The sequence below is a fragment of the Anopheles arabiensis genome, chromosome 3, assembly GCF_016920715.1.
Source record: "Anopheles arabiensis isolate DONGOLA chromosome 3, AaraD3, whole genome shotgun sequence".
Lineage (NCBI taxonomy): Eukaryota > Metazoa > Arthropoda > Insecta > Diptera > Culicidae > Anopheles > Anopheles arabiensis.
The window spans coordinates 41,201,373-41,213,491 of NC_053518.1; the positions used below are offsets into that span (position 1 = coordinate 41,201,373).

General features: G+C 46.6%; 1 protein-coding gene across 5 annotated transcripts in view; it reads right to left on the reverse strand.

Annotated features, from left to right (window-relative positions):
* The window catches only part of LOC120899903 (aryl hydrocarbon receptor nuclear translocator homolog), a 196,182-nt gene that overhangs the window by 173,145 nt on the left and 10,918 nt on the right, over window positions 1-12,119 (reverse strand). For 4 of the 5 annotated variants that reach the window (XM_040306244.1, XM_040306245.1, XM_040306247.1 and 1 more), the window contains one exon: window positions 7,481-7,541. In XM_040306244.1, coding sequence (XP_040162178.1) covers window positions 7,481-7,541 — 61 coding nt within the window. Of the gene's footprint in view, window positions 1-7,480; window positions 7,542-7,856; window positions 7,874-12,119 lie in introns of those variants that run through there. The other variant, XM_040306242.1, reaches the window with a different exon arrangement.

The window sequence follows — 12,119 nt, forward strand, 5'->3', positions numbered from 1 at the left end:
ATTCTCATTACATGCACAACCTTATGGATCACACACATACACGAGTTACGTTGGAGGTTATTCCTTTCGCGGCAATTAGCTTCCCACTATCATAGACAGCTAGTCTCGGAACATATGAGTGTGTCTGTGTGCACTCGCTCACTCTCCCCCTTAAACCCATGTTACATGGTGCTTGATTGCTTGTTAAGATTAGGAGCTAAATGCTTACCACCGGCACACTATAATGCGATGCGATATACGGCTGACCCCGTCTCAGTGACACCGCGTGACCGGGAATGAACGGACCACCGCCGTATGTAGAGCACCAATGGCGCACACAAACAAGCCACCAGGTGTAACCTATCTTCGTTTATTGATGGATGAACGAACGGAAACGGTTCCCCGAGCTTGGAACCGTTTCGAAGGAGACTGAACAGCGAACGAGCGCCACTGACAGCCGTGATGATTGATTTGTTCGTGAGGCAGGAACAAAACGTAAAAGTGCACGACGGGCCAAAACGTTGTGTTGTGGAGCGTCGTTTCTAGAGCGCACACCACGTGTAACGCACGCGGTCATGGGGATATTCGATCCATCGGACCGAACCGTTCGGCGTTCAATCAAGAGTATAATTAATGGACCCAATCATACGGTTATCCGGTACAGGCGCGGCAGGCCAACACTTGATTCACCATAAAATGTGTAATTGATACGGCAGTCGCTCCAATGATACTTCTAATTGGAAAATTCAATTGTAATACACTCTCACTTCATTATGCATCGTTTCATCTGCCTGAAATCTGGATCCCTTCCAAAACGGTTGTGCTGGATTATCTCCTCAGGGAGGGGGTCGTAAAAAAGAATATTATGCAATTTCTTTATTTTACGATCACCGCAGTCCGCAAATTTGTTTCTGCAGGCGTCTTTAAGTCTACGCAGAATCATACGGGGGTCTGGCTCATTGAACGGAAATGCGACATAAAATAAACCTCCATCTAAGTAACTTCTGCCCAAAATTTATCAAAATAAAGTCGAGAGATTATACAAACTTGCGTGTAAATGTAAAATCAACCCTGTAAAAAGCAAACAGCTTGGATTAAAAAGATGTAAAAAAACGGCTTGGTATTGAGTGAGACTCTTAGGGGCATTGGCTCTGGGGCTGCGGTGTACGGTAGTACATACAACTTTTGCATATTCAACACACTTGGTACAATAAATTTCTAAAATGCTCGCACTCTCGCCCCTTTTTTCGCTTGCCATTCATTCCTTGCGAGCAAAATTATACTAATCAGCAAACAATCCGCAGGATCCTCGCATTCAAAAGAAAGAGACAGCGAGACATTGGAGACACCGCGCGCTGATGAAAGTACCCCGAGAGCGAAAGGATCCTTGAAGCAAATCTAAGACATTCCAGTTGATGCAGCATTTTTTTTTTTGCTAGTGAATTGGCCTTTGTATGTGTGTGTGTGTTTCATATGTGTGTTTGTGTGTATGTGTGTGTGTATACATACGCATGGATTTAATACGCCCGGGAAGAAAACTCAATCTCGTAAGCGAATGACAGAGTTTACGATGCTTTGCATGGTTTGAATGTGAAATACCTATCGATCCTTCGTCTATATTGTCCCGAGAGTAGTTGCGATGAAAGGCCGCGCATATCTCATTGACATAGCGGCGGCGCTTGCCCCGACCTTTCAAGCGTACTGCCACCGTTGCTGAGAGGGATTGACGGTTGGGGGACCGCCGGTAGGTAATGCAGTAAGCTAACTTCTGTCACTATCCTACACACGGGTAGAGGCACGGACACGCGGAGATAGACGTCCATAATTGGCATCACGATGCTGGTAAGAATGTTAGCCGTCTCCATACATGTGAGGGATTTTTCTCGCCAGCTACATCCTGCAGGATGCTGATTTTCGTTGAGTTTCCGTCAGCCCGTGCGACCTATTTACTGGAACCGTCAGTTGCTGTCACTTTCGGTTAGGGTGATTTCTTATCGCGTGATAGATATCTTAGGGTGGTATGTATGAACCGCAGTCAATTATTTGAAGCCTTTTCGCTGGAAAAACGCTACTTGTACACCTTTGTTCTGCTTCTTTTGTTGTGCCCTCTAGGTTTTACTTGCGAATGTTGCAACTAATTAAATTACTTCCATTGTTTTTTTTTATTGATTTAGTGCATAATTCAAGATAAAGTTGTAACATCTTTTCGGGAAATAATAAATTTTCTCAGCTTGAAGCATTTTGGGATGAAGTGTTGTAATCCGTCTGTTTTAAGACAGATCAACACAAATATTTGTTATTTTATGTTTTAGCTCAGACTATTTCTTCAATAATTAATTACAAGACATTAGTTGTAAGACATGGTCCACTATTTTAAAAACTAGTTTAGGTATTATAGCCCAAAATGTTAAAAGACAATGTTTAACAACTGCTAATGTCAATCACCTGGTGTGTCAAGCATCTTGGCGTTGTTTGATTTCTTATTTCATTACTCTTATGTTTGACTATTGGGATCATTCGTCGGTTTACGTTATGTTGAGGATATTTCTGAATAACTTTTGCATTATGTTTTTCATAACATTTTGTAGTTTTAGTCATTTATTGCGAGACTTAAAATTAAGGAAAAAAATAGATTAGTGATTCATTCAAAATGGTATAGCATTTTCTATGTACCAATGTTTGAAGATACGAAAATATTGTACATTGAAATCGTTCCAATTGCACCAGTTTGTTACCAATCCCAAGGCCTGGGTTTATAATATTACATTTATAGCGGCAACATTAGTTCAATAGCACCAATGGCGATTTTAACGGTAAGCAAAGTAAGCAATTGCGGGGGGCCCGTCGATGAGGTACCACGCGTATCTTTAGTTCAGCATCCTTAACAGTTGATAGATTATGGCACAGTATTAGCAAGGAGGGCCCCGTGGATGATGGACGTTGGGGTTCCGTCCTAGACGACCAGTTTTCATAGAACTGGGCGTAAGGATTAAAAACAGCCTACAAAAAAATGTATACAAAAAGTTGACATATGGTTTGTTAAAATTAATAACATCCGAATAATGCTCGATTATAGTAATAATAAATATACTACAAGGACTATGATTTATATGAAATTAAACTATTGTTTTCACCAAATTTTAAATACAACCTCACACGCATGACAGGTTACCAGCCTTCCTCAGTATGGATTTAGCACCGTGCTGCAAAAAACGGTCCACAACAACAACATCTAGCATACCACCGACAACCACGACCGCTAGAGTGTCCTGGTTTCATACACTCTCCACACACATGCTGATAAACGCATCCTCATGGTAACGGAGGGTAAAGCATCTGCTTGCGTCAAAAAACAAGAAAAAGCTAAAGCTTACACTATCATGCCCATTCCTCCCGTACATTATCCTTTATCCGGCTGCAGCTAAACCCCGTCAAACGATGGCTCGTTTCCCACTGCATGCCACAGCACCAACACCAAAACAGTACTTGTGGTAGAAGGCAAGGCAGGCAGGCGTTGATGTGGATGGGAGTTAGTAAACTCGCCCTTAAGCGCAGCAGCATTTCTACCGTTCCGATGTAAAACACCGTTCGGTAAGGTTGTGGGTGTGCGATTGTCTACCGTCAACCGCGCGTTTGCCCTTTTTCATCCCTTTCCAGGGTTCGCAGGGTGGGCAATAGAGAAAATAGAACCTCGTCACACGGATCGCAGCAGATCGGAAAGGGACGGTACAGCCCGAGGGGCACGAGTTGGAAAATATGTATTTTTTGTTTGCAATTCCAATAATAATAATACACGCGCGCTGCCCTGGTGAGAAGTTTTCCCCTCCGGGACAAATGCCGTGAGTTACACATTTCACTCTCGCGGCGATTCACACTCGCTCAATTTCTTCTTTCCTTTGTCTGGGTAGCGCGCCGGAGAAAGGTGAAAGAACAACCAACGGTGATGAAAAGCTCCAGCCAAATAGGTGAGAATTGAACATCGCCACACGGTCCTGACGCTGACGGAGAGCATACGGTGCTGTGTTCCAGCCGGCTCTCGGTCGCACACACGCGTGACATGCGCAGTGATGGCTGCTCTCGAGCCCCGAGCAAAGGACGATGTCCGTAACATGTGGCACGGTGGTGTGTTATGGGAATTTTTCTACTTTTCTGTAACTACGACACGGCACTATCTATCGGCAGCGTGTTACTCGTCTGAGTACGGTTGATTTTTTTTTTTGTTTGGATCAACTTAAGCGAAGACTTGTTGGTAGCTGAACATGGTGCAAAGTGAGCAACCTTGCAAATGGAAAATAGAGAGATATATAATAAGGAAAGAGACAGAGCTAGAAAGATGAAAACCCACGTTAACAGTAATAAGTAGCAACACACATAGAGATTACAGAAAATTCAAACCAAAGCTGTAACTCCTCAAAAACGTTCAAAGCACAGCAAAAATTATTCCAATGATTAACTCGTATCCTCGTACCCCGGGCAACATTGACACGGACAAACATCCTCTTAGTAAACCTTAAGTGAGATGACACAAACCACTAACACTGCTGCTACTTACTTCTCCGCTGGACACATTGTCAACACTCTCCCAGCACTCCCTCCTTGTGCTACCATTCTACGGCCATCTCACTGCCGTTTACTAGCGCAAACAAAACAAACGCCCCAGACGCAAGGTAATATACTTGAAAAAGCCGTCGCCACAACGGAAAAAGTATGCCGGACCTGAGTAAATACGCAGAACCAGTTATCGTCCACCACCATCATCAGCAGCAGCTCCCTCTGTTCCGTCACCCAACAAAAAGAAAATGCTATAGAGTAAGGGCACTCTCGGAAGGTGGCGAAAAAAGTGTACCTTTACCCCACGAACATCTTGCACTCCGCCGTGCCCGGTAAAAGTGCGCGATATGACAGCATAGTTGCGTAGCGGTAGACACTTAACCATTTGGCTCCTTGCGCCTGAAATGATTCAAACACTGCGCTTCCCCCTTCTGCAACCGACCCCGCCAGTACTGTTGGTCCGAGTAGATCGAAATGATGATACGAAAAGCAGGCGGAAGCGAAGAGGAAAATGCACATAAAGACAAAGAATCGTTATTGCCCGATATAAAAACAACGACAAAACAGAACGATAATGGTTGGTGAGGCTCCACACAGCAGCAGCAGCAGCAGCAGTAGCGTTTGAAGGGTTTGGAAGGCAGAAGGATGAACGCCGAGGTAATAGCTCAACACACAAAAGCCTGGCCAAAGTGCCAAGGACGTACTGTTCGGAACACCCGTTACCACCGATGCCGGGAGGAGGGCGAGTCGGTGTCAGGATGGTGCACAGGGCCAAGCGTAAACTATGGTATTATCACCCACGGTGCCAATGCCGGGACGAAGATGCTTCTCCACACGCCAGTGCCGATTGGATGTGACAAGGAAAGGAAAACACAGATCAAGATGTGGTTGGTGTGCAATAGTCGTTACTACCACGCCCGAGACACAACCACACTTTGCAGTCTGTTTGCGGGAAGACGAGCCGTCCCTAGCAAACAGTCTGTTCCTGCCATCGCTACCACCAGACCATCGCGGGCTGTATTTTTACCTCGAACGGTGAAAAAACGATTCCACAATAGCAATAGCAAACTGTTCCGCTGTCCGTCTTTCTGTTCGATTCGATTTAATTCCACGTCGTAGTGGATTCTGCCCCAGTTGGCAGTAACTCAATGTGTGCCTGTGCTACCTCGTTTATGATTTTTCGGGGTTCCTTCCTTATTTACTGGCACAGTTTGCGCTTGCAAGCCGGAGCTCTATTTTGTAGCTTCCTGTCTTACCCCAATATTCCCCAAAAGGTGAGCGGCTTTGATTTCTTTCATTTTTGACACCGTTGTATATCCAAACGGCCACTGTTTTGGCGTGGCAGGTGCTGAAAGTTTTGTAATTTCTCCACTATGTACACTGCCAGCAGAGCAACGCCGGGAGGTAGAAGGCAGAAAGGGCACACATAGCGAAAAAAATAGTAGATAAAGCAAAGAGCACAGAGCACAGCTACACCAGTAATCGAATTCTTGCGAATGCAACCACCAAAGAGCGGGTAGCATCCTTGCTGGTAGGTTTGCCATTACACGACGACGAACCACCCAGCAGGGAACTGCACTAGTAAGCACATATGAAATGATGGCAATCGGAATTTTGTGGACCGATGAAATACTTCAAATCGGTTTCTGCAGGGTAGATAGCCGTAAAAAAGGACGAAATGAAAACGGGATTGAATCGATTACAGGTCTGGGAGGACTGGTGCAGGATACGATGCCTTCCAGCACGAGAATTGGCAATTGGCATAGGAATGCAATTCGAGTGTTGGCCAGTAGTGATGAAAAGTGGTTGGAAATCGTGCAGAGATTCCGATTTTCATGGAGACGCATGGTTGAATAAGACATTTTAACATACCTAATTTTTCCAAAGGTTCGTCATACAGCTTTATAAGCAAAATGATTTGTTAAAATTGAAAAATTGTATAAAAAAATTTAAAAAAATTGAGTTACATCGTTCTTATTTCCGCAATTTAATTGATCCATTTTATTGGTTTAAGTTAGAACGATGGATAGGTAATCATAAATGAGTTTAGCTGAACGATGCTTATTTAATGCGTGGTTTTGTATGAAGATTTTCAAAATTTTCAATAGATCTATCAAACTCCATACAAAAGAATTTCAAGAATCGACATGGTAGGAAAATGCTATCCAGTTGAATAAATCATCTACGAAAGCAAAAAATCGCATTCACCACGGCTGGATATTTCCACCTTCACTGTACACAAGCGAAAAGCCTCAACCAAGGAACAAAAATATCATTTCCAATCCGCAAAAGCGCCTCCGTACAACCGTACAAGGAGCGACCACAACGGCTGAACGGAGAAAAAATGTGCAAGAAAATGGAAATCAACACCAGCATCTTCGCCGCAGGTGTCCCGTGTCTGTTGTAACGACCGGTTTCCGATCCCTGAGAAGAATGCATCGTTCCCGCAATCGAAAACGGAAACGGTGTGGCAGCAGCAGCATCTATTGAATTCTATTTAAATTTTTATTGATTTTATTTACACCAAACAGCAACACGTCTCCTGTCCCAGCTGTGTGCAGCGGACACAGAACTATTGCGGCTTTGCTATGTGTGCTATGTGCAATCGTTCCAGGGAACGATTATCGAACCCTCACTGGCGCGGTAATACGAGCGACGACATTCAACAGGACGTTTAAACTTCTTTGGATATTCCAATCGAAAATTGTTCCCAAATTGACCCTCTTTCCCTTCTGGCTGGTTAGATAAATCGAAGGGAGAAAAATTGACCCTCAAATTGAAAGTTCTGTTAATGGTTGTTTTACAATACGCAAACACTGATCGGTTAAAATTGTCCCATGGGATTAATCCCCCCTCGTAACACTAAGTCACAGCGGTAAGTTTGCCGTTCTGTGGTTGATGATGATTTGGTTTTTGCAAAGGAAAGGGCAAACAATCGTAACACACTTACCCCGCGCTAGTCCCTTCCACACGACGCTTCTGCTGCGCGACCACTTGAGTGTGGTCAGCCACTGAAAATAGAGAAAGAAAAGAGTAAAATAAGTAGAGGGAAAATTAAAATCCACCTTCCATCGCCAGCTTTGAACGCTTTCTCACTGGAATGCACCACAATTTCTCAATTCATCCCCATTCGTACATGCAAATGTAGGCAATACCCCGAAACGAATCGACCTCTAGAAATCCTGGAATCATTTTCACACGCCACCAACCGCAACTGTCACATCAAAAGCACCCGGGACCGGTAGCCGACACCTCCCGGAGACACCAACGGTTTGATTTCAATGGCCACACGACGACGGTCAGCCTGTGTTTGTGTGTGTACTTACCGGTGCCGTTGGTGTTGCCGGCGTACGCCATATCAAAGCCATAAATTCCGTAGCCCCACATCGTGCCGCGTTTTTTTTTTGTTTTTGTCTGTGCTGTCCGATGCGCCAATACCCTATCTGACCGCCGTATGGGTCGGTGCTAGCGCCAAATTGACACGGGAATTGAATGGTGCTGCGACGGCGGCAAAACCCAACGGAGTGCGAAAATTCAACCACTCTTCAATCAAGAAATGATGACGGCCGGTGGTCACTTTTACCCACTCACTGCTAGCACACACACAGTACGGAGCGAACGACAGCAGTCCCAAACGCACAACCAATGTCCACAGATTTTTTGTTACAGCTTACCACCCAAAAGGGTTGTCGCAAGGAGCTGGAACAAAAACCAAATCCCACTGATTGGCTACCAGATCAAGTGCCGGTATTCAATTGTACCAGCCGATTATGGTTAGCCGCGCAACAGCACTTCTGAGCTAATTAAAATCGAACCATCGATATCGGGCAATCAACACCACACGCCACTGCCACATAGACTACAGACGCGTAGACTTTGGTTAGGCGCTTCCGCCGCAAGACGCACACTCGATCCGGGATGGACGCCAAAGGTTTGAGTTTTAGAAGAATGTGGACATGGAAAAAACGGACGACGATGTCCTTCTCAGCCACAAAAATACACAAATACAAATACACACACACACATGTGATGCAGGCTATATTAGAAAAACCTCATCTCAGTACCATTCGGAAGATATTCGCTCGCTCTGAGAAAGCTTCACTTCTGCTTCCCCTATTGCGGACACCTTGCAAAGTAACTCACGCGAAGAATTCTGGGTGAGCATACGCTAGACTCCTCCAAAATGCTCCAGGAAGAAATAGACGAGAGTCCAAAAGAGTGCACCACAACACGACAGTGTTGCCGGCATGTGAGTGAGCGTGTGCGTCTGTTGTGGCCACCACCATTGAACCATTCACGCGGGGAAGAGGTATAGACACTGTTGTCCATTTATCGGTCCACGGGAAATGCGCATGACCTGTACCGCTTGTGATAACGGCGTAGCGGAGTAGGAGTAGGTAAGAAGCAGGTTGCTTACGCGGAAATCATTCAACGGAATCGTAAGGTGGTTTTCCACCGGTATACGACACCGTGAAGAAGGATGTAATGATGTCTTTCTCCAGGGTGTGTGAGAGAGATAGAGAGAAGAGAGAACGAGAGAGAAATATTGAGAGATATCAACTTTACCTGCCTTTCTGACACACCAATCCGTAGTCTACCGACAAACGCCATCTGCGAATGGTAGAAGGTAACCGATCTGGCGGGGTAAAGGGTAGCCCGTACAGCGCAGCTTGATTAGATTAGGTCCATTAGTATGCAAACCACGGCCATGCACAGTATATACCGTGTCTCACGTGTTGGGCTACCCTGTCAGAGAAGGAGACCGTAAAACTTCCGGCAGCCAAATCGTCCCAAACCCTCCAAGCCTTAAGGCTCCAAGATAAAGGGATGCCCTCGGAGATGTTGGGTTGGAGGCAGAGATCAGAGGCTGTGGAACGACGACTCTGAACGACGAACATCGTTTGCAACTGAGGATACAGAGTTACAGAGTGCAGTTGATAGTAGGTACCGCACAGCTCCTTTTGGTCTTTAGTGGGATATTTTTCATTTACATCCTATTTTGTACAAACAACCAAGCGCATTTAATTAAGTTTTGTTGCAGATGTTTCAGGATATATTCTAAAGAAACCGAAAGCCCAACAGCAAGAGTTAAACACATATACCAGCCCCACACACGTCCATCTTCAAGTTTACACACAGCTGATGATGTTCTCCGTTTGACCTCCATCACCATCAGTTGCCGACACCTCGTGATGTCTTTAACCCTACGAATCACACCCTCCCTCAAAGAAAAAAAAAAGTGCCGAAACATGTCCGTCGCACGTGCAGTACTCCCAGACCCCGATCAACCAATAATTACACGTACACCGCCACCATTTCAAGGCCTTTGCTCTCAGGCACTGAAGAAAACCTTCCATTGATGTGCCTCGAAAATGGAACCTGTTCCACTATTGAACGAACCAACCTCAAGAAGAAAAAAACACACACACAGCAAGCAACCAGAACAGGTCCCACACCAAATACACTTCCGCCCAAGCCAAAACGTGATCGTGAGGAGCGTGTGCTCCTCACGCGACGACGTGGCGCATGATTGGAATTATAACAAAAATTAGGATGCAACCGTCATGTCGTCATATCGACAGGCACCTTCCCTTTTCGGTACCTTCCCCTTCCCAGGACCCAACCATTGAGCAAACCCAGACACAGGACATCAACAGGGCAGCGGGCCGAATGAATGTCTTTCACGTACCGACCGTTTGCCCGGGGAAAACGTGTCCCGTGTCGAGTGTGTGTGTGTGCCCGCGCGGGGGGCAGCAACTGACAAACTGGCCACGACCAGGGCCAACATCATCGAAGACACCCCGAGAAGAAATTGGCGAAGGCAAAACAAACCCCGCGAAGTCGGCAGTTAGAGAAGAGAGCCGAGGTAGAAGGTACGTAACGCAACCCCGAATCACGGAACACGCGCGACTCCCCGGTCCCGGTCGAGCGCTTTCTTAGCTTTTCTTAGTTAATATGTGCGGCAGCATGCATTATACTTTTCGTGCTCCCTTATGGGCGCAATCAGGGGGCAGGAGCGGCTTTCGCTCGGTCAAGGATACGGAGGAGCTAGGGACGGCGTTCGTTCGTCAGGTAACGGTGGGTCAACCTTACTTCTTTCTTTTTTTTTTTGCTCTTCAAATCAAAATGCTGCGTGTCCTTGAAGTCTGTTGTCTCCCGCGCGTCATTGCGGAACCAGTGCACGCACCCAGCAGTCCCTCAGAACTTCTTCCTTCCCGGCCCCGGTCGGTCCGAAAACTCCACCCGCCGCCCGCAAACATTCACCCACATGTATGTTATATGCAGAACACGGATCAAAACCACAATAAGAAGAACAACGGTAAGCACACATGGATGCTCTCCGTCTAACGGTTGGAGGATGTTTGTCTGCAAAACCCCTTTGCCTGCTGCTGCTGGTCACTGATTCAGAGCCTCAGTCTGGTGGGCGAGACAGTCATCGATTTCATTAAATTTCTGAACAGGAACGAAAAACGGGGGCTCGAGTTAGTTGGTCTCGCCGTTTCGTCCGCCTCTCTGTACGGGGCTTTCTCTTCCGTCCGGCTTTTCAGCACGTTCGCGTTGCCGGCGACTTCCGCCTTCAGCATGCTCCCCCGCTGAAAACGTATCCCGGACACATCCCGCCCGCCCCCTTGCACATAAACCGGATGAAACTTGTCTCGCTGAGGTGTTGTGGTACTGGCGGGTCGATGTCAGGACACTCCTCTGCTCGAGCAAAACCGCGATGGCGCACGTTCGGCACGAAAAAGGCCAATCATACCCTCGCCCACTACACCAGCTACACCGCTCCCTTTGCTACACACACAGAGACAAACACAGCCGAGGAAACGAAATATGGTTCAAGGTCGAATCTTTTCATCACTCCGTGTACTACCGAGTACCCGTCGTACTCATCCACAGTCTGGGTGGCCTACGGGGAGGGCTGGGAGGCAGACGTGGCAGATTAAAGTACGGAAAACACGGACGAAACCACCCCGGTTCGTGACGGTTCATTCACAATTTTTGTGGCCACAGCCACAGCCACATACACACAGACACCCATTCCACACACCCGCCACTGCACCACTTCGGCACGAGCCGGAAAGGTCGACAGACACAGCACACACACATCAGCCTGAGACTTGGCGGCAGTGTGACATTCGTGTCACACCGACTTTTGCCCCGTCATTAGCAGGCGGACGACGGCACGGTTTTCATTCGTGTGCCATTGGACACGTTGTTGCGTGGTACTTCTTTTCCCAGCAGGAGCAAGGAGGAGGGATGATGGTGAGTGCAGCGATGAGATTTGCCAGCCGTTTTAGCGTATCGGCACAGTGGGTCATTGAGGGAAAAGGTGAAAAAAAAACAAACCAGAAAGGACAGGGGAAACGAGAGCTGTCAGTATTGGCGGTTGTGTGGCATCCGTGTGGCAGAACGTGGCAAAAGCTCACGCTCCACAAGCGCGGACACACAAATCGATGACGTGTGTGTGTGTGTAGCATGAAAGCGAAAGTGCATGCGGGTGTCCCGTGTATTCGTGCATGCATTGATTCGATGGTATCTAACTAACAAGAAGAGGGCAGGAAAGTCAATTCACTTTTCCAGAGACGTAA